Genomic DNA, 23,672 nt, shown 5'->3' with positions numbered 1-23,672 from the left:
CACACACACACATACACATATATACACACACTCACAGAAACAGCCAGTCTTGTGATCTCCACTCACTGAAGCCCCACAATTTTCTCATAGCACAAGCACTCCGAAAGAGAATTGAAATGGCTGACTTTTTTTTTTTTTTTTTAGATAGAGGCAGGAGAAAAAGAGTAGAGAAGACAGAGAGGTAGAAAGTGGCAACGGGGGAGAAGATAGGGACCTAGACTACTTGGTTTACACCTGAGGCAGAGAATATTCTTAACCCCAAACACCACAGAACCTGTAAGCAGGACAGGAGTCCACACAGAAGTCATCACACTGCACAGGAGCTGCTATCTTGCCTGCTGGAGATACAGAATATTGAGTTGGTTGCTATGCATAGGACCTTGTAAAGGCACAATTCATTAGTGCTCTCTATCTCCACCGGGACTGATCCTTGGGACATAATGGAAAAGTCCATTCAGCTTTTTGTTTCCAACTGCTGTTGCCAAGTGTACACATTCTGATCAACTAGCAGACTGCAACTACATTGCTTATGCTCAAGCAGGTTTGACCTCAGGGGGTGGGGGGGGGTCATGTCAAGGCTTAGAATATTAAAGTTATGGCTGCTTGGGTAGCCCACTTGAGGTTGGACTCCATGCGGTAGATCTGCAGCACTGCAATATGGACATCAGTCCAAACATACACATTTCATTATTGTTTTGAAAGGGATTTCCAATGTGACAGTAGATTTGGCCAGTGTGGCCTCCAGACTTTCTGCAAGGTTTAGAATGCAACTCTAGCCCCCGTGGAACCTATTTTCTTAATTTCCAGACTGCCCTTGTAAAAACAAAACACTAGAAAAGATGTGTGGTTACCCATAAGCAGTGCATTTTGACATGTACAGTGGGGGAAATAAGTATTTGATCCCTTGCTGATTTTGTAAGTTTGCCCACTGACAAAGACATGAGCAGCCCATAATTGAAGGGTAGGTTATTGGTAACAGTGAGAGATAGCACATCACAAATTAAATCCGGAAAATCACATTGTGGAAAGTATATGAATTTATTTGCATTCTGCAGAGGGAAATAAGTATTTGATCCCCCACCAACCAGTAAGAGATCTGGCCCCTATAGACCAGGTAGATGCTCCAAATCAACTCGTTACCTGCATGACAGACAGCTGTCGGCAATGGTCACCTGTATGAAAGACACCTGTCCACAGACTCAGTGAATCAGTCAGACTCTAACCTCTACAAAATGGCCAAGAGCAAGGAGCTGTCTAAGGATGTCAGGGACAAGATCATACACCTGCACAAGGCTGGAATGGGCTACAAAACCATCAGTAAGACGCTGGGCGAGAAGGAGACAACTGTTGGTGCCATAGTAAGAAAATGGAAGAAGTGCAAAATGACTGTCAATCAACAAAGATCTGGGGCTCCACGCAAAATCTCACCTCGTGGGGTATCCTTGATCATGAGGAAGGTTAGAAATCAGCCTACAACTACAAGGGGGGAACTTGTCAATGATCTCAAGGCAGCTGGGACCACTGTCACCACGAAAACCATTGGTAACACATTACGACATAACGGATTGCAATCCTGCAGTGCCCGCAAGGTCCCCCTGCTCCGGAAGGCACATGTGACGGCCCGTCTGAAGTTTGCCAGTGAACACCTGGATGATGCCGAGAGTGATTGGGAGAAGGTGCTGTGGTCAGATGAGACAAAAATTGAGCTCTTTGGCATGAACTCAACTCGACGTGTTTGGAGGAAGAGAAATGCTGCCTATGACCCAAAGAACACCGTCCCCACTGTCAAGCATGGAGGTGGAAATGTTATGTTTTGGGGGTGTTTCTCTGCTAAGGGCACAGGACTACTTCACCGCATCAATGGGAGAATGGATGGGGCCATGTACCGTACAATTCTGAGTGACAACCTCCTTCCCTCCGCCAGGGCCTTAAAAATGGGTCGTGGCTGGGTCTTCCAGCACGACAATGACCCAAAACATACAGCCAAGGCAACAAAGGAGTGGCTCAGGAAGAAGCACATTAGGGTCATGGAGTGGCCTAGCCAGTCACCAGACCTTAATCCCATTGAAAACTTATGGAGGGAGCTGAAGCTGCGAGTTGCCAAGCGACAGCCCAGAACTCTTAATGATTTAGAGATGATCTGCAAAGAGGAGTGGACCAAAATTCCTCCTGACATGTGTGCAAACCTCATCATCAACTACAGAAGACGTCTGACCGCTGTGCTTGCCAACAAGGGTTTTGCCACCAAGTATTAGGTCTTGTTTGCCAGAGGGATTAAATACTTATTTCCCTCTGCAGAATGCAAATAAATTCATATACTTTCCACAATGTGATTTTCCGGATTTAATTTGTGATGTGCTATCTCTCACTGTTACCAATAACCTACCCTTCAATTATGGGCTGCTCATGTCTTTGTCAGTGGGCAAACTTACAAAATCAGCAAGGGATCAAATACTTATTTCCCCCACTGTATACGCTGGAAGAGAGGAGGGAGAAAGGAGATATGATAGAGACATTTAAATATCTCAAGGGCATTAATGTACAGGAAGTGAGCCTTTTTAACTGAAGGAAATCTCTGGAATGAGGGGGCATACAATGAAGTTAAGAGGGAATAGACAGGAGTAATCTAAGAAGTATTTCACAGAAAGGGTGGTGGAAGAGTGGAATGGCCTCCCGGTGGAGGTTGTGGAGTCCAGGACTGTGTCAGAACTTTAAATGGCATGGGATAAGAATGCAGGATCGCTTAGGAAGAGGAAGAGTTAAGGGTTACAGAGGATGGGCAGATTGGATGGGCCATTTGGCCTTTATCTGCAGTCATGATTCTATGTAAAAAAAAAAAAAAATTCTGTTAAAGGTAACCTGTAGCTAAGGAGTCTGGACTTGCTATCTTGTTTGTTTTCAGATGTTCTTTGTGTACAGCAGGATACAAGTCCTTACATATCTTGCAAACTCTCCTAGGGGCTTGTCCCCTAAACTAGGTTATTTTATTGACTGATGTGGTCCCATGCAATGATGCAAGGCAGGAAGTAACGCACACACATGGTCTAAATTTCTAGAAAGCTTTTCTAAGCTGATCTGAATAGGCTCTGCCACCCAACTGTGGTCCAAGGAGAACACCTGCCACAGGTAAGTAAGTTGACTTATCAAGCGTCTGGAGGAACGCAAGAATGGTCGCTCTAATGGTTGGGTGAGATGGAAGGATGTATAGCTGCAAAGGAAGGCTAATGGCACCATAACAGAGCCTTTGTTCTGATTGAGTAGGAAGTACAAAAGAATGGCTTTCCTGTCCTTCTCACCTGAAGTTATGTCACTAATATAAACTGATCCTATATACATACTTTAAACCAGTGGTTCCCAAACGTGGTCCTGGAGACACCTCACTCAGCCAGTCAGATTTTCAGGATATTCACAATGAATATTCATAAAATAAATTGGCATGCACCGCCTCCACTGCATGCATACCTCATGAATATTCATTGTGGACATCCTGAAAACCTGAATGGCTAGGGTGCCTCCAGGACCAGGTTTGGGAACCACTGCTTTAAACAGTACACAAAGCAGACATAAGCACCAAACATACACAGGATATCCAAATAAGATTTTTTTTTTTTTATACAGCAATTTCTTACTAAACTCTTACTAAAGAAACATTTCATCCTTTTTCAAAATCTGAGACATTCAGAAATGGTAAAAGATTATCACAAATAATTTTTGAGAGCTTCAATGAACAACATAAACCTGTTATACCACTACCTTATACGTCAACGAGCAGACAATTTATAAACTCTGTTCTTGAAATTCCTCTATAAGGCATACTAAATGGGGCACATCCTGGTCCAATCATATAAAATTAAATGCAATTGTGCCATAAGCATGAACAAGGCTGTATGTTTCAAATGCTATACTCCCATCAGTATGCTATAACCCTAACTTAGCAGGTTATTCAACCAAATAGCCCAGGTTGCTTCTGATAGGCTTGAGTTGCTCCGATATGTTGGCAAGGACTAACCAATAACTCTGGCTGTCCTCGTCATTCTCTGCTGTCATCTCTATAATGGCAAATCCCATCAGCCTCTTCCCAATATATATTAACTGGCTCACACTTTTGGTACCTACGGATTTCCCAGGAGCACTTCTGGTGCACAGTACTCTATGGTCCCACAGAAAGTATAGAAAATCTTGCCAAGCTCCAAGTAGGTGGCTGAGCCAAAATCAACCAATTTAATGGAGAAGTCTTCAGCAATGATTACATTTTCATCTTTGATGTCTCTGTGGAGGATGTTTCTACTGCGTAAGTATCCCATTGCTGCAACCAACTGCAAACACAAACAAGAGCAAAAAATGTAAGCAAAGAAGGTCATTATACTGCATGACACAGATGAGATACTATTATCAGTTACTTTTAGTAGCCACATGACTGCAAAAACTGAGTACCTTCAAAATTACTTAATAGTCCACATATACCAAAGGAAACACTATCTAGAAACTTCCCTTTGAAAAAGCAAATGATACATACCTGTAGCAGATGTTCTCCGAGGACAGCAGGCTGATTGTTCTCACAACTGGGTTGACGTCCACGGCAGCCCCTCAAACCGGAAGAAAAAAAGCTTGCGGGAGGTCCCGCACGCGGGTGCGCACAATGCGCATGTGCGGCCGTCTTCCCACCTGTGCACGACCGCTCCCGCTCAGTTAAATGACAAGCAAAGAGATGAGGAAAAAACACAACTCCAAAGGGGAGGAGGGAGGATAGGTGAGAACAATCAGCCTGCTGTCCTCGGAGAACACCTGCTACAGGTATGAATCATTCACTTTCTCCAAGGACAAGCAGGCTGCTTGTTCTCACGACTGGGGTATCCCTAGCTCCCAGGCTCACTCAAAACAACAAACAGGGTCAATTGGGCCTCGCAACGGCGAGGACAGAACAGAAATTGACCTACGAAGAACAACTAACTGGGAGCGCAGCCTGAATAGAATAAAACCGGGTCCAGGAAGGTGGAGTTGGATTCAAACCCCAAACAGATTCTGCAGCACTGACTGCCCAAACCGACTGTCGCGTCGGGTATCCTGCTGGAGGCAGTAATGTGATGTGAATGTGTGGACAGATGACCACGTCACAATCTTGCAAATCTCTTCAATAGTGGCTGACTTCAAGTGGGCCACTGACGCTGCCATGGCTCTAACACTATGAAAAGGAAAAAACAAAAAGGAGGTGAAATCCCTCATGGAACGTGAGATATGAAACAAAAACCGTTTTTACGAGAGGAGTACAACAGGCTGGTTTCTGGTTAATATCTAAAAAATTTGTCTAGAGGAGAGGAGACCCAAGAGGGTTCACCGACACCATTTTTCAGAGTGCACGTTTCACATCAAATTACCTGAGGTTATAAAGACCCCTGAGGCAGGCCTTTTGGCCGAAACACGGCCATATCGGGTCATTTTTTATGTGAATAAACATTTTTCTTGGTATCCTCACTCATTCTCCTCACTTTTTTGTTTCATATCTAACACTATGAGCCATGACATGACCCCCAAGTGTCAGCCCAGCCTGGGTGTAAGTGAAGGAAATGCAATCTGCTAGCCAATTGGAAATGGTGCGTTTCCCGACAGCGACCCCCTTCCTATTGGGGTCGAAAGAGACAAACAATTGGGCGGACTGTCTAAAGGGGCCGTGTCCGCTCCAGGTAGAAGGCCAATGCTCTCTTGCAGTCCAATGTGTGCAACTGACGTTCAGCAGGGCGGGTATGCGGCCTGGGAAAGAATGTTGGCAAGACAATTCACTGGTTAAGATGGAACTCTGACACCACCTTTGGCAGGAACTTAGGGTGAGTGCGGAGGACTACTCGGTTATGATGAAATTTAGTATAAGGAGCATGAGCTACCAGGGCTTGAAGCTCACTGACTCTACGAGCTGAAGTAACTGCCACCAAGAAAATGACCTTCCAGGTCAAGTACTTCAGATGGCAGGAATTCAGTGGCTCAAAAGGAGGTTTCATCAGCTGGGTGAGGAAGACGTTGAGATCCCATGACACTGCAGGAGGCTTGACAGGGGGCTTTGACAAAAGCAAACCTCTCATGAATCGAACGACTGAGTTGGTCTTGAGACCCGACTCCGACAAGTGTAGAAGGTCCTCAAGCAGGGTCTGCACAAGACAAGAACGAGATTCTAGGGCCTTGCTCTCATACCAAACGACAAACCTCCTCCACTTAAAGAAGTAACTCTTCTTAGTGGAATCCCTCCTAGAGGCAAGCAAGATATGGGAGACCCCCTCAGACAGACCCAATGAAGCAAAATCTACGCCCTCAACATCCAGGCCGAGAGAGCCAGAGACTGAAGGTTGGGGTGCAGAAGTGCTCCGTCGTTCTGCGAAATGAGGGTTGGAAAACACTCCAATCTCCACGGTTCTTCGGAGGACAACTCCAGAAGAAGAGGGAACCAGATCTGACGGGGCCAAAAGGGCGCGATCAGAATCATGTTGAAAAGAACCAGGCTTGATGGGGATCGATACCCTACTACAGCCCTGGCTGGAGACACATCTGTCATATGTCTTCCCTCCTTGACCCATAGTAGGTTGCAAGTTGAAAAGGATCACATTGCACTGGGGTCGAATAATCATAGCCCCAGATTGGACACGGAGGCTGTGGTACGCAGATCTGATTTGACTGGATGGCAATCCTCTCTGTCTTTTGCAGGTACACAACCTACTGAAGCAAGTCTAATAATCAGAATAACTTTTTTGTCTCAACCAAGCCCTTTTCATGACCAAGCCATAAGACCAAAGGCAGAGATTACCTTACTGTCTCCAGCAGATATTTGCAAGGCGGTGACGTGGTCAACACTGCTTCCTTGTCGTCAACATCAGATGAATCCATAAACTGATGGGTTGGAAACACGCTAAGCATAGACGGTTAAATTCCCCGTCTGAAAGTGGCGCATCTCCCTTCCCCCACACCCCGGGGTCTGGCTGTGGGGAGTCTGAGGGATCTGGCAGGCCCTCATGGACGGAGGATCCGGAGGAGGGTGTCAGTTTGCCACTGGATTCGGATGATCCCAATGCGGTTCGGATTTTCCAACTCGACGAGCTGCCAGCTCTCATTACTGACGCCTTGTAGGCCCTCTCGATTGATGATCCTGCCGAGGGTAATGCCTCCTCTGTTAATCTTAGGATGGTGAGTACTAAGAAGCCTATGTGGGCCTTTCCTGTGCATGACTCCATCCAGGAGCCTATTTCAGCTCAATGGTCTGACCCCGATGGGCCTTTAAAAGTGGCCAGGGCTATGGGTCAACTTTACCCTCTGAGTGAGGTCCACTTGGCCCTTTTTGGGATGCCTAAAGTGGACGCGTTGGTCACGACGGTGACTAAAAAGACCACTCTCCCTATAGAGGGAGGGGTCGCTTTGAAAGACATGCAGGACCGGTGGCTAGAATCCGCGCTGAAGCGGTCCTTTAAAATATCGGGCCTTGCCTTAAGGGTATCTATTTGCAGTTCCTATACAGCCCGCGCCTGTCTTTCCTGTTTACAACAGGCGGTGGATCAGCCCGCGGAGATTGTGGGGTCCCTCTCTGAGGTTGCCCTGCGGATGGAGTCGGCCTTGTCATTTTTGGCTGACGCCCTTATGATCTGGTCAGAGCTTTGGCTAAGCAGATGTCTGTGGTGGTTTCTGCCCGCCGCCTTCTTTGGCTGCGGCATTGGGTGGCTGACATGGCCTCTAAGCAAAGGCTGGTGAGGTTACCCTTTTGGATCTAGAGAATTCTAAGCCCCAGCTTCTTCCAAGAGTCCTGCGTTTCCCTCCTCTTCCAGACCTCACTTCCGTGAAGCTCGCAGGTATCGCCCGGGGCGCTCTGCTGGGTTTTCTCAATGTGCCTGTTTTCAGCAGAGGGACTCCTTTCGCTCGGACAAACGCTCCGCAGCGGCCGAGTCGCGGCCTGGAGTTCAGGGGCGTCCTCCACAATGATGGGACACCGGTCCACTCCTCTATTCCTGCAGTAGGAGGACGTCTTTCCCTCTTTCTCGAGAGTGGGCCAAGATTACTTCGGATCAGTGGGTCCTGGACCTGATCAGAGAAGGTTACCGATTGGAATTCGGTGCCCGGTGAGAGATGTGTTCTTGGAGACCCGATGCAGCACTGCCAAATGGGCGGCGGTAGAGGAGACCTTGGAAGTCTACCTCAGAGCGGTGATCCCAGTGCCTCCCGCCGATCGCGGCTGCGGTCGCTACTCCATTTATTTTGTGGAAGGCGGGTCTTTCAGACCAATCCTCGACTTACGAAAAGTAACCAAGGTCCTAAGAGTGCGACACTTCCACATGGAAACCCTGCGCAGCGTCATTGCGGTGGTTCAGCCAGGAGAGTTTCTTACGTCTCTGGACCTCAAGGAAGCTTACTTGCACATTCCTATTTGGCCCCGCACCAGCGGTTCCTCCGGTTTGCGGTGTTGGGCCAGCATTTTCAATTTTGGGCCTTGCCTTTCGGCCTAGCCACAGCTCCCCGTACCTTCTCCAAAGTAATGGTGGTGGTAGCTGCCTTTCTCAGGCGAGAGGGTATCGGAGTTCACCCTTATCTCGACAACTGGCTCATCAAAGCGGATTCGGCAAACAAGAGTCTTCTTGCCACAGCCAGAGTGGTTACAGTCCTGCAGACTCTGGGCTGGGTGGTCAATATACCCAAAAGTCACCTGACCCCCCCTCTCAGTCTCTCGAGTATTTGTGGGTCCGGTTCAACACGGCCTTGGGTTTGGGTCTTTCTCCCCGACCACAGGAGGTGCAAGCTTCAGAATCAGGTCCGTCTGCTCCTGCGGATGCCTCGCCCTCGAGCTTGGGACTTTGGAGGTGGTCCCCTGGGCGACAGTGCATACGAGGCCACTGCAGATTCCCCTGCTCCATCAATGGGCTCCGATTTCCCAGGAATATCAACGCAGACTAACGTGGTTCCCTGCAGCTCAGCGCAGTATGGATTGGTGGCTCTCCGACAGGATGCTGCGACAAGGAATGCCGCTCGCGCTTCCTTCTTGGTGCCTGGTGATAACGGATGCCAGCCTTTTGGGCTGGGGAGCGCATTGCCAGGGAAGCTATGCTCAGGGTCAGTGGACACCCATGGTGGCAGGGTGGTCCATCAATCGCTTGGAACTGAGAGCAATATTCCAGGCTCTTATGGCCTTCCACAACCTCTGAAGGGGCTTGCTGTCCGGGTTCTGTCAGACAACACGACAGCGATGGCCTACATCAGTCGTCAGGGCGGCACTCAGTTCAAGGCCCTGGCCGAGGAGGCTGCTCAGATTTGCCACTGGGCCGAGCTCCACCTGCAGCTCCTGTCAGCTCACATAGCAGATGAGAGCAGCGTGTAAGCCGATTTTCTCAGCAGGCATCAAATCGACCCGGCGGAATGGGAACTGGCAGAAGTGGTGTTTCTTCAGATTTGTGTCAAATGGGGGACTCCTGGAATGGATCTTATGGCGTCAAGTGCAAACGCCAAAGTCCCTCGCTTTTTCAGCAGACAGAGATCCTCGCTCGGTGGGGTTGGATGCATTGGCTCAACCCTGGCCCTCGAGCCTCCTATATGTGTTCCCTCCTTGGCCCTTGATAGGGCGACTCCTCCTGTGGATTCGACTACACCGAGGATTGGTGATTCTCATTGCTCCAGATTGGCCAAGGCGTCCGTGGTATGCGGATCTTCGCCGGATGCTGATGGAGGCTCCGCTTCCTTTACCTCGAGTTCCAAACCTGTTGGTTCAAGGCCTGGTGACTATGGAAGATCCCTGCAGATTTGGTCTTACGGCCTGGCTCTTGAGAGGGCACAATTGAGAGATAAGGGCTACTCTAACAAGGTCATCTCCACTCTCTTGCAGGCCCAAAAGCGGTCTACTTCTGCAGCCTATGCTCGGATATGGCGTATGTTTGAGGAGTGGTGCGTCCCCGAAAGAGGTCACTCCCGTGCGGGCTACAGTCTTGCTGGTCCTGGACTTTTTGCAGGATGGCTCGCCTCACCCTATGCTTGGAATAGACTTCCTGAGCCCTTACGCCAAGCCCCCTCCCTACCCATCTTCAAATCCTTGCTCAAAGCCCACCTCTTCAATGTTGCTTTCGGCACCTAACCTTTATACCTTTCAGGAAATCTAGACTGCCCCTATTTGACTGACTGTACATTTGTCCTTTAGATTGTAAGCTCCTTTGAGCAGGGACTGTCCTTCTATGTTAAATTGTACAGCGCTGCATAACCCTAGTAGCGCTTTAGAAATGTCAAGTAGTAGTAGTCCTGGACTTTTTGCAGGATGGCTTACAGTTCCCTTCGGGTGCAAGTGGCAGCGTTGGCATGTTACCGAGGGAAGGTCTCTGGTTTATCCCTTGCTGCTCATCTGGACATTGCCCGATTTCTTAGAGGGGTGCTTCGGCTCCGCCCTCCCGTGCAGTTGCCTTGTCTGGCCTGGAACCTGGGGCTGGTGTTGAAGGCTCTCCAACGTTCACCTTTCGAGCCGCTCAAGCGAGCTTCGGAGAAGGATGTGACTCTCAAGACAGTCTTTTTGGTAGCCATTACATCAGCTAGACGCGTATCTGAGCTTCAGGCGCTTTCCTGTCGGGACCCTTTGCTGCAGTTCTCAGAGTCCGGGGTGACGGTACGTACAGTGCCTTCTTTCCTGCCTAAGGTGGTTTCAGCGTTTCACCTGAAGCAGCCCATTTTTCTACCTTCCTTTTCTAGGGAGGATTTTCCGGATTCCTTTGGGCAATTACATCTTTTAGATGTCCGCAGGGCTCTGTTGCAGTAACTACAGATGTCAAATGACTTCAGGACTTCTGATCATCTTTTTTTCTTGTTGACAGTTCCTCGACGTGCGTGCCTGGCGTCTAAGGCCACTATAGCCCGTTGGCTCAGAGAAGTCATCTTTTCTGCGTATCTGCTTTCAGGGCGGGCTCCCCCTGAAGCGTTTAAAGCGCATTCCACGAGAGCGATTTCCTCCTTGTGGGCTGAAACAGGTGTCCTTTCTCTTCAAGAGATCTGTCATGCAGCTACTTGGGTTTCTCAGCTCGTTTGTATGGCATTACAGGCTGGATGTGGCAGCGAAGCAGGACGTGCATTTTGGAGCGCAGGTACTGGCTCATGGAGTTGCTGGTTCCCACCCTATGTAGGGAGTGCTTTTGTACATCCCATCAGTTAATGGATTTATCTGCTGTTGATGACAAGGAAGGGAAAATTAGGTTCTTACCTTGGTAATTTTCTTTCCTTTATTCACAGCAGATGAATCCATGATCCCTCCGTGTCTGACTTTGTGTTTTTGTTCAGTTCTTTCATACAGATATTGTATCTCATCAGAAGGAGTTGATGAACAGTTCTTAAAGTTTCTACATGCTGTTTTATTGCAGGAGGTTGAGTTCATCCCTCCATTGTATGGTTATTGCTCCGGTTCTGGGGCATTTGTTCGCTGTGAGGAAAGTTTATGTGTTACCTTTCTTATTCACTCTGCTTTGGAAATTTCAAATACTGAAGGCAGATGGGGCTAGCCGTCCAAGGGTCACTGTGGTTCTTCAGTGTTCTCTATCTCCACCTGCTGGTAGGCGGATACAACCCAGTTAATGGATTCATCTTCTGTGACTAAAGGAAAGAAAATTACCAAGGTAAGAACCTAATTTTCCCATACTTTTGGCAAGCACTACAGGGTGGATGTTGTGGCATGCTTGGAAGCCAATTTTGGGCTTCAGCCCTTAGGCCAGTAGTGTCAAGATTCCACCCACCCTAGGGATTGCTTTTAAACATTCCACGGGTTCTGGAACAGTGGGAAGCTACATAATAGAAGAAATTAGGTCTTACCTGATGAAGATTTCTTTTCCATTAGTACTTCCCACTATTCCAGAGGCCCGCACAAGGTCTCCAATATAATTAGTTGGTGCAAAATAATGGGTCAAATAATGATTGTTACTTTGCATAGTGTGTCCTGCATATTTCTTGTCCACAGATGAGGTCTATGTGTTTGCTCATCTGGTTAGTGAGTTGTTTAATGTGGTTGAGTTTTTTTTTTTCATTCTGAGTTTCTCCTTCAAGAAAAATGTCAGGAAGTATTTTTTCATGGAGAGAGTGGTGGATGCTTGGAATGCCCTCCCGCGGGAGGTGGTGGAGATGAAAACGGTAACAGAATTCAACAAACATGCGTGGGATAAACATAAAGGAATCCTGCTCGGAAGAAAGGGATCCCCAGAAGCTTAGCCAAGATTGGGAGGCAAAGCCGGTGGTGGGAGGCAGGGCTGGTGGTTGGGAGGCGGGGCTAGTGCTGGGCAGACTTATATGGTCTGTGCCCTGACAATGGCAAATACAAATCAAGGTAAGGTATACACAAAAAAGTAGCAAACGTGAAATTATCTTGTTGGGCAGACTGGATGGACCGTGATCCCCAGAAGCTTAGTCGAGATTGGGAGGTGGGGCTAGTGCTGGGCAGACTTATACGGTCTGTGCCCTGACAATGGCAGATACAAATCAAGGTAAGGTATACACAAAAAGTAGCACACGTGAAATTATCTTGTTGGGCAGACTGGGTGGACCGTGCAGGCCATTTTCTGCCGTCATCTGCTATGTTACTATGGTGCCGCGGTCTTGCTTGAGCTTCAGTAAGGTCTTCCCCACCAAAGGTATGGGAGGATATGCATACAGGAGGCTGCCGTGGACGTCAACCCAGTCGTGAGAACAAGCAGCCTGCTTGTCCTCGGAGAACTGCCTATACAGACTTTGTACTTGCTTTTTCTGCATGTGGCAAAATAGGGTCAAAATGCTATGCAAAGATTTAAAAATGATTTATACAGTTGTTTTTCTCCTTTGGCTTATCCATATGCCTGAGAACACTCTTTTGTAACCTTCAGTTGTGATATACTACACAGACTCTCAGCCACTGTGAACAGGATAATTTTCTATCTTTTTACAGAGCAAGACATACAGGGAGTACTATATCAAACTGGAGATAACATTCCACGTGCGCACAGTAAACCACAACAGATTATATATGAAACATGGGCAAACCTTTCTATATAGATGGACAATTTTCAATCAGGGGAATCTGGTCAGTTAACTAATACTGCTCAGCTAAATACCCTTGAAAAAAAACTGTCATCTAAAAAAACCCCACAAAGTTCAGTATACAAATATTTGCGAACAGATTTCTCCCAATAGCTAAAGATTTTTTCTTTTTCCTGTGATTTAATTGGCTCGATACCCCTTTGATTTTCCCAAGGACTTTATAGGATCAGTGAATTTGCTTCTTTCCTTTCTTAAAGGTGGATTGCCTTTTTCCCTAATGTTTTGTCATCACTGTGCTGCTTTTCTGTGTAAGTTATACTGCTTGGTTAATTATTGTGAATGCCGTAAATAAAAACTACACACACACACACACATATATATATATATATATATATATATATATATATATATTGTGACAAGGCTACAGCCCAGAGGTACAAAATGAAACAACAAAATCCTGAACTACGTCTCCCAGAATGCATTGCCCGTCCCAGCAAGGGGAGCCCCAGGGATAGACAAGATGATTATATACCCACTCTGACCACAAGAGGGAGGGAGAAGGAAGAAGCCCAGTTCCCTGGCTCCTTAATCAATACATGATGCCTCCCACCTGTAGAGGGAAGGGTGGGGTGAGAAGCAGGTGGAGGAGGGGGTTAAGGAGGCTGAGCAAGAAGCAGAGGATGGAATGGGAGCTGGAGAGCCCTGAGGCAGGTGGAAAGCTATGTGTTTAAAAGTTTTTTTGATTTAAAACCTGTTGTAAGGAAGAAGCCTGTTTTGGATTAGAACTGTTTGCTGTGGGGGTGCAGAGGGCTGGAAGAGTTATAGGCCTGGTTCCCCAGCTGCTCCTGTTTGTTGGGTAAGGACTGTGGGAGCTGGAAACCCTGGTTGGACAGGAGGGAACAATCCTGTTGAAAGGCCAGCACTGCTTGTGATACGTACTGTGAAAAGGAAGTATTTCCAAAGGGGACTATTGCAGCCCTCAAGAAAGGTCAGGGACTTTGGATTGCTGGGTGAGGGGCAGCACTACCCTGCCTGGGGCAGCCCTAACCCAGGTCTAGACTGACGCTTTTGTTTGTAACTTGGAAACAAAAATAAAAAGAAAAGAATATTTGAAAGTATCTGCTGGTGGCAATTTGTGGGGCTTGGATTAATCCTGGGGAGGAGACTTCCTTCCTCCCCCTACTGGCGCAGCGGTCCCGTTTACAATATATAACTTCCTGCAATAGCACTGTGACCTCCTCTGGGGCTAACATACTATTTTTATGGATACTTCACTGTCCGCATACAGATACATAGTAGTATATACTGCCTATATACAACAGCCTGGCTTTGACTTTCTGTAATATATTTGTGTCCCTCCTTCCTGATTTAATTGGAATGCTCCTTACTTGTCGGTAAATGTAACTTGCCAAGGGTTCATCCAGAATAGGCTGATGATCAATAAACTCAAAGAGATCAAGCCCTGAGCCATGCTTCTCCATCACTAGCTGGAAGAAATCTTTGTTCTCAAACACATCCAAAACCTAATGGTGAAGACATAGGTAGAATAAAAAATTGAAAATTATGTTGAAAATATCACATTATACACTTAGGGCCAGATTTTATATTTGGTGCTTAAAACTTCTGCACAGAAAACATTTCCAGCTAAGCATATTCTATAAGTAGCGCCTAGACTTAGGCGCAGTATACAGAATATGCTTAGTCAATATCCTAGCACCTAAAACTACACATATCCATTTATACCAACGAAAATGTGGTGTAAATCTAGGCGTGTAGATTTAAGCGCAAAGGACCATATTCTACAGAACAACACATGTAAATTTTGTAACGCCCATTTCCTCCCCTATAACCACGCCCCCTTTTGCCTGCACTCATTAAAATTTAGGCACAGTGCGTTTCAGAATACACTTAGGGAGATGTGCACGTAAATTCTAATTGCCAATTAGTGCTCATTATTGCTTGTTAAGTGCTGTTAACGCTGATTGGCTTTTTAAGCCAATTAAGTTACACGTGTTGCTATAGAATACACCTGGATTTAGGCGCGGAACGCTAGGCATGCTATATAGAATCCAGGGGTAAGGGCATAATATTTAAAAACTAGTAAAAAAGGCCCGTTTCTGGAACGAATGAAACGGGCGCTAGCAAGGTTTTCCTGGGAGTGTGTATGTTTGAGAGAGAGAGCCAGAGTGAATGTGCGGGTGTGTGACAGAGTGAGACTGTCTGTGTGACAGTGTGTGTGTGAGAATGAGAGTGTGTGGCAGGGCCCCCTCCCCTGTTCCTAATGCCCCTCACCCCGTTCCCTCCCCTCCTTTTCCTCCTCCTTCCCACACTTTGGGTTCCTTAAGGCTTTCAAAAGTCTATGTACCCCCTTGGCCCTTACGCCCAGTATCCGGATACCCCACCGCTTTCCTCCTCACCCCTCCCCCAAGATGTAACAGTTTCACGTCCTTCATTTTTTTTTTTTTTTAAGTGTCCTATCTACCCTGTGTCCAAATGCCCGGCATTCAGATTGTGTTCCTCTCGTAAATTTTCATTTCTTTCATTCATTCAGAACTTGCCCCCCCCCCCAACACTTTTGGTTCCTTCAGTCTTTTAAAACTCTGCTATGTACCCTGTGTGCTAATGGCCAGCATTGAGATTGTTTTCCTGTCCCAAATTTGCATGTCTTTCAGTCCTTCACAACTCCCCCCCCCCCCTTCTCCAGTTTAACACTTTCGTTTCCTTCAGTCTTTTAAAACTCTCCTATCTACCCTGTGTCCTAATGGCCAGCATTCAGATTGTTTTCCTTTCCCAAATGTTCATGTCTTTCAGTCCTTCAGAAATCCCCTCCTCCCCCCATTTAACACTTTCAGTTCCTTCAGTCTTTTAAAACTCTCCTATCAACCCTGTGTCCTAATGGCCAGCACTCAGATTGTTTTGCTTTGCCAAATTGTCTGTCACTGATGTCACTGAGGTCAGTGCGTGCCTGCCTAGCAGACCACTTCCGGCAGGCATGGTCCCAAGCACATCCTGTTAGAGGTGAGAATTATTATATTGGACATTTATTTAGGTAGCAACAACTGCTACCTGGATAAAAGCTGCTGAGAGAGAGACTGCATATCTAGACAGAGCCAGGTCTGGGGGCAGAAACACAATTTATTCCCGAAAGTGGCAATTTTCAAGACTCCTATCCAGATAATTATCTGGATAAAGTAAAACATATAAAAGCTGTCTTAAGGGCTATTTGAAAGCAGCTGAATATCGCTGCTATCCAGATAATGCTGGCACCTCATCGCTCTACCAGGATATGCTACTGAAAAATCAGATTTTTTTTGCCTATGCTGGCTGGTGTTTAAAATAAATGCTGACCACTGCAGACTCACTTAATAAAAGTTTCTTTAATAGCATCCAACTATAAAATTTAGAACTTGGTGTCCCTTTCCAGCTGTTTCATACCAAGGTCATAGTAACTAGGAAAGACCCTATATAGCAGCACTTAAACAAAACCAGCAACCTCATGAACTTCTTGTGCAAATTTTATAGTGCTATATACAAACCTTTAGATTTTAGATTTTAAATAATTACTTGCCTTTTCCATATCCAACCTTAAAGAGAGTTATAATTAGGTAAGTAATAATTTCCCTGACCAAATGGGCTTACAATCTATGTTGTACTTGAAGCAAAGAAGGGTGAATCAACTCTTGGAAGAAGGATGAACTCAGTGACTGCATTTCCTGAATCTGATTCTTTAGCATTTGGTTTCTTCTACAGACCTTAATTATGTTAGGATGTTGTAGCCTTGTCAGAATTGCAATTTCTTGTGTAACTTTTCCCAACTCAGGGTCTTCCACCCAGCAATCCTCTAGCACCTTTTCCTTCAGGATAAACTTCACCACAACCTGAAAAAAAAAACATAGATTAGTGGGATTTGGTTCTCAACAGCACCAGCTGTAAAAACTGTGCCACTGTCTCTGGCCACAGGTATGCCCCCCCCCCCCCCCCCCCCCGTGAGTACTACCATTCAATCATTTTTATATTTCACAAACAATGGAGGAGTGTGGTAGCCGTGTTAGTCCACTCTTAAGGTTATCCTCACCTATCCACACCCATCCTGTTAGAATATCAATGATATGCTTTGATGACCCCATGCATACCTCCAATAGAGAAATTAGATCTTATCTGCTAATTTTATTGTCTTTAGTTCCTTCAGACTGATCCAGATGTCTATCTACTAACTTCAGAATGAGACTATAAGCTTGATGTGCAGTCCACAGGTAATCAGTATTTATTTACCAAAGCAGATAAAGCTAAGGTACTTATCTATAGCAGGTGTTTTAGAGGACAGCAGGTTTTATATTCTCACAAGTGTGGGTGACGCCAACCCAAGTCGCCCAAGCCAGGATTTATAAAAGTATAAACAGAGCTTTGTGAACTGTGAGAACGCAGTCTCCTCAGTCTTATACTACAGGAAAAATAAAGTAAAAATAACAAAGGAGACAACTCCAAGGGGAGGTGGGAGGGATTGTGAGAATATAAAAGCTTGTTGTCCTCAGAGAACATCTGCTACAGGGTAAGTACTTTAGCTTGCTCCAAGGACAAGCAGGCTTATTAATTCTCACAAAAGGGGAATACCTAGTGTCCAGGCTACCAAAAACAAGAAACATTGGTCAATTGGGCATCACAACGGCGAGGACATAACACAGATTAACCTGAAACTATATACAATGTGACTGAGAGTGCAGCCTGGAACAGAATAAAACGGGCCTAGGAGGGTGGAGTTTGACTCTAGACCCCAAACAGATTCTGCAACACTGTCTGCCCAAAAAGACTGTTGCATCGAGTATCCTGCTCAAGGCAGTAGTGTGATGTGAATGCGTGGACTGAAGACTACGTCACTGCCTTGCAAATTCCTTCAATGGAGGCTGACCTCAAATGGGCTACCGACACAGCCATGGCTCTGGCATTGTGAGCCGTGATATGACCATCTAGGGCCAGCACAGCCTGGGCATGTGAAGGAAATGTAATCTGCCAGCAATTAGAAATGGTGTGTTTCCCTGATGGTGACCACCATCCTGTTGGGATCAAAAGAAACAAAAAGTTGGGCGGACTGTCTGTGGGGTCTGGTCTGTTCCATGTAGCAGGTCAATACTCTCTTGCAATCCAAAGTATGCAAGCTGCTTTCGCCAGGATGGGCATGAGGTCGGGGAAAGAACGTTGGCAAGAGAATCAACTGGTTCAGATGGAATTCTAAACACCACCTTCGACAGGAACTTTGGGTGAGTGCGGGGGACTATTCTGTTGTGATGGAACTTAGTATAAGGTGAATCCACCACTAAGGCCTGAAGCTCACTGACTAAGAGCAGAAGTAACAGCCACCAAGAAAACAACCTTCGAGGTCAAGTACTTCAGGTGACAGGAATTCAGTGGCTTGAAAGGAGCTTTCATCAGCTGGGTGAGAACGACGTTGAGATTCCATGACACTGGTAGAGGTCTGACAGGAAGCTCTGACAAGAACAAACCTCTCAAAGTGAACAACTAGAGGTTGTCCAGAGATGGGCTTACCTTCTTCAAGATGATAAGCACTAATTGCACTAAGGTGAACTCTTACGGAGTTGGTCTTGAGACCAGATTCTGATAGGTGTAGAAAGTATTCAAGTAGGGTCTGTGTAGGGCAAGCAAGGGGACCTATGGCCTTGCTCTCATAACAGAAGGTAAACCTTCTCCATTTCAAAGACTAGCACCTCTTAGTGGAGTCTTTCCTGGAAGTCAGCAAGATTCGGGAGACACCCTCCAAAAGACCAAAGGAAGTAAATTCTAAGCTCTCAACATCAAAGCTGTGAGAGCCAGAGACTGGAGGTTGGACTGTAGAAGTGACCCCTCGTTCTGCATGATGAGGGTCAGTAAACACTCCAATCCCCATGGATAGCTCTAGAAGAAGAGGGAACCATATCCGTTGCAGCCAGTGTGGTGCGATCAGAATCATGGTTTTGTGGTCTTGCTTGAGTTTCAACAAAGTTTTCGCAACTAGAGGTATGGGAGGATACACATACAGAAGACCTGACTACCAATAGAGGAAGAAATCTGACGCTACTCTGTCGTGGGTCTGAAGCCTGGCACAGAACTGAGGGACCCTGTGGTTGATCTGAGCGGCAAAAAGATACACCGAGGGAGTGCCCCACACTCGGAATATCTTGCGGTTTATGCCCATATTGAGAGATCACTCGTGTAGTTGCATTATCCTGCTCAGTCTGTCCAGGGGATTGTTTTTGCCCGCCAGATAAGTGGCTCGAAGGAACACGCTATGTTGGTGAGCCCAGTGCCACATCCAGATGGCCTCCTGACAAGGAGGGCGTGATCCGGTGCCCCCCTGCTTGTTGGTGTAATACATTGCAATCTGATTGTCTGTTTGAATACATATAATTTCATGAGACAGCCAATCTCTGAAACCATTTTTCTGGCTGAGGAATTTGGAATGGAAGTCCCAGAGTCATACTGGATTGAATAGCCCACCACTGAAGATAGCGTACAAGCTTGGGGGACACTCGGATGACATCTTCCAGGCTTGATACCACAGAGAAGCCAAGGTCCACTGAGCTGATCTCTGTTCATTACTAATTGTATCTGATATCCTGGAAAGACAATGTCATAACAAAACTCTGTAAGCCACATTGAGCCTGCAAATAGGTGGGAAAATGTGGGATACAAGTGCAATAAATAACATACACTGTGGAAGCCATGTGGCCCAACAATTTCAACATCTGCTGAGCTGTGATCTGCTGAGAGGCTCGAATCATGGAAGCAAGTGCAACATGAGTATCCGCTCTCGTCTCCAGAAGGTAGGCTCGAGCCTGCTGTGTATCGAGCAGGACTCCTATGAATTCCAGTTGTTGGACAGGGTGAAGATGGGACTTGGGGTAGTTTAAAACAAACACTTGTAGCTCAAACATCCGAATAGTCATTTGGATCGACTCCTGAGCGCCTTCTGAAGAGGTGCTTTTCACCAACCATTCATGGAGAAATGGGAACACGGACTCCCAATCTGCGTTGCGATGCTGCCACTACCGCTGGACCCTGGGAGCTGAAGCAAGGCCAAAAGGCAACACGCGGTACTGAAAGTGATGTGTTCCTAGCCAAAATCAAAGATAATTCTGGTGGGCTGGAAGTATCAGAATGTGAATATATGCATCTTCATTTTTTTTGAATCATTGGGAGAAGGCTGCCCAGGGAAACCAGCCCTATCTAGAATGGGACGTATCCTCCCTGTTTTCCACTGCACAAGGAAGTACTTGCAATAGAATCCCAGCCTTTCTTCCCCTGGTGGAATGGGTTTGACTGCATGGGTCTTCTGAAGGGCGGAGAGTTCCTCTGCAAGTACCTGACTGTGCTGAGAGCTGAATGAATGAGCTCTTGGTGGGCAATTTGGAGGTCTTTGATACCAACTGAGTGTGTATCCGAGACGGACTATCTGAACAATTCACTAGCTGGAGGTTATAAGGAGCCACCTTTCATAGAAAAACTTCAGCCTCCCCCCAACTGGCAAGTCGTCCAGTATGGCTATGTTCTGTCAAACTGTCCATACCAGACAGAAATAGGTCAGTACGGACAGAAATAGGTACTTCTCCTTGGTTTGCCAAAAGTCCCCCTAGCTGAGGAGGTAGATACAGAAGGTGCCAGGCGGGAGACAGAAGAGATGGTATCAGTATGTTATTTGATTTGGTCAGCGACCTCCTCAACCTTATCTCCCCGGCATGGGGCATCCACCAACCTCTGGCTCAGCAGCAATTCTTACTGGTCTGGTCCCTGGATCCAAAGTTACCAGCATAGTCTCCAGCAGGTACAGAAGGCTGCCCTGCTACTGGACAGGTCAAAATACAAGTTCTTCAAGCATCCAAGTTGAACTTGGCCTACCTGAATGTAGAGGTTGCTGCTTCTCAGTTTCGGGATGGAGGCATCTGCAGTGGGCATCACTGTTTCCCTCTGGGCCTCTTTAACCTAGGTCTGGCCCTGTCTTTTATACTTCCTGGACCATGCCCTCCTGGCTCCACCCCTCCCATGATGTCACTTTCCCCTTGGATGGGACTAGGATTTTAAAGTGGCCCTGACACTGCGAGGGAGTGTTAAGGGGAAAGTGGCAGTGTCCTATAGATTTCCTCATATACCCTTCCCCTCAGTTCAACCCTACTTGAGCACTTGCAATGTCAGGGTCCACGTCCCATGACAAGAAATCAGCATTGGCATGATCACAGCCCGCCCAATGTCAAATCTCGAAACTGAAGGGATGGAGGCTGAGAAATCACCACATGATGCGGGCATTCGACACCTTGTGGCAAGCCATCCACTTGAGGGTAAGGCCCACTTGACAGCTAGGGCTTACTTTTCAATCACAGCATAGTTCCTCTCTCTAGGGAGCTAATGTAGAGTTGATGTACAGCTAATGAAGTCCACAAGGTGTTCTTCCTCCACTTCTTTAGTCGGGATGGCCCTGAGCCTGACATCCGATGCATCCATATGCACCACAAAGGGCCAGCTGTTCAGGCTGACCAGCATTGGCTCCAAACAAATGTCTCAGGGTCTGAAAAGCAGTATCCAGTTGACATCCATAGCACCTTTTCAGAGGCCTTCTTCTCCACGAGGCAAGTCAGTGGTTCCTCCTTCTCAGCAAACCCTGGGATAAATCGTTAGTAGTACCCAATGAACCCCAGGCAGGCTCGCACTGCTGATTTAGATTGTAAGCTCTTTTGAGCAGGGACTGTCTTTCTTTATGTTCAACTAGCCGTTGAGCCCGTAAAAACGGGCTGGTATTGGGGTTTCCTTCCTTCTCCCTCCCCCCGAGGTCGCCACCGCTACCGTTCCCCCCCCCCCCCCCGGAGTCGCCGCCATCCCTCTACCCGGCCTGGGCCCTCTCTCTCTCCGCTACTAAACTTACACATCCATTCACCGGAACACAGCACGCACATCAGCTGAGCTGCCGTCGGCCCTTCCTTCTCTGCCTGTGTCCCGCCCTCCTGTGACGTAACGTCAGCGAGGGCGGGACACAGGGCCGACGGCAGCTCAGCTGATGTGCGTGCTGCGTTCCGGCGAATGGATGTGTAAGTTTAGTAGCGGAGAGAGGGCCCGGGCCAGGTGTGTGTGTGGGGGGGGGGGGGGGGGGAGCGGTATCAACCTCGGCGGCGCAGTTTCCCTCTCTGTCCCGCCCTCGTCATCACGTATTGACGCGGGGGCGGGACAGAGAAGGAAGTCTCTACTGCGCATTTGCGAGTGAGTCGGTCACTCGCCGTTTATATGTTTCATTGTGAAGCGCTGCGTACGACTGGTAGCTCTATAGAAATGATTTGTAGTAGTACTTGGTCTAGGGTACCAGGACCTATATGATCACCTCTACCTTCCAAATTTGGGGTCTCATGTGCCCTCTTTCCAACACAGTACCCCAAGTATTGGACCTCCCGCCATCCTAGGAAGCACTTTTTAGAATTCACAGTCAATCCAGTGGTCTGTAAACTATCCAATACCATTTCTACCTAGATGAAATGGGTCCACGTCTGTACTGTAAATGATGCTGCTGCCTAAGTAGGCAGCCATGTAGCCACCATGCAACAAGTAGATTGTCAACAAGGCATTGGAAGGTAGCTCACTCTATAAAGGCCAAAAGGTAATACTGTGAACTGGAACAGACCTTGGGCTTGAGGGGTACCTGCCTATATCGTTCGGTCAGTTCTAGGGTTGAAGAGAACGGGGTTCCTCCAAGCCTCTCAATGAGTTCATTGATTGGATAAGCCTCCAGTTTGGAGACAGCATTCACCTTGCAGAAGTTCATGCAGAACCAGAGGCTCCCATTTGGTTTAGATACCAGCACAATGGATGACGATCAATTACTGGTGTATTCTTTGTTAACCCCTAGGTCTACTATCTTGGCTATTTCTTTTGCTACTGCTAGTTGATGGGCTTCTGGGATCTGGTAAAGGCATTGCCAGACCACAACTCCTTGTTCAGTGATGACATCATGGGTTGCAAAGAGGGTCCATCCTGGCATACTGGAAAAGATGTCCTAGTTCTGGTGGATCAATTGTGAGGGTAAAAACCTAACCAAATGAAAATTAACAAAAGTGTTGCCATACTGGGACAGACTGAAGGTCCATCAAGTCCAGGATCCTGTTTCCAACAGTGGCCAAACCAGGTTACAAGTACCTGGCAAGAACCCAAAACAGTACATTTTATGCTTCTTATCCTAGAAATAAGCAGTGGATTTTCCATAAGTCCATCTTAATAATGGATTATATAATTTTCTTTTAGGAAACTATCCAATCCTTTTTTAAATCCCACTAAAGCTAACTGCTTTTACCACCTTCTCTGGCAACGAATTCCAGGGTTTTAATTACACATTGAGTGAAGAAATGTTTTCTCCGATTTGTTTTAAATTTACTACTTTGCAGCTTCCTTGCGTGCCTCCAAGTCCTAGTATTTTTGGAAAGAGTAAACATGCGATTCACGTCTACCCGTCCCACTCCACCCATTATTATATAGATCTCTATCGTATCTCCCCTCAGCCTTCTTTTCTTCAAGCTGAAGAGCTCTAGCCACTATAGTCTATCTTCATAAAGAAGTACATAAGTATTGCCATACTGGGAAAGACCAAACGTCCATCAAGCCCAGCATCCTGTTTCCAACAGTGGCCAATCCAGGTCACAAATACCTGGCAAGATCCT

General features: G+C 46.9%; 1 protein-coding gene across 3 annotated transcripts in view; it reads right to left on the bottom strand.

The window, feature by feature from the left end:
- The window catches only part of PASK (PAS domain containing serine/threonine kinase), a 719,075-nt gene that overhangs the window by 203,973 nt on the left and 491,430 nt on the right, over nt 1–23,672 (bottom strand). For all 3 annotated transcript variants that reach the window (XM_030215835.1, XM_030215838.1, XM_030215836.1), the window contains 3 exons: nt 16,743–16,868; nt 14,379–14,513; nt 4,117–4,316 (listed from right to left, as the gene is read on the bottom strand). In XM_030215835.1, the coding sequence (XP_030071695.1) occupies nt 4,117–4,316; nt 14,379–14,513; nt 16,743–16,868 (461 nt within the window). The remainder of the gene's footprint in view (nt 1–4,116; nt 4,317–14,378; nt 14,514–16,742; nt 16,869–23,672) is intronic.

This window comes from Microcaecilia unicolor, chromosome 10 (genome assembly GCF_901765095.1).
Source record: "Microcaecilia unicolor chromosome 10, aMicUni1.1, whole genome shotgun sequence".
In the NCBI taxonomy this organism is placed as follows: Eukaryota; Metazoa; Chordata; class Amphibia; order Gymnophiona; family Siphonopidae; genus Microcaecilia; species Microcaecilia unicolor.
Note: the sequence above shows the minus strand (reverse complement) of the source record. Positions and strands in the feature narration are given on the sequence as shown.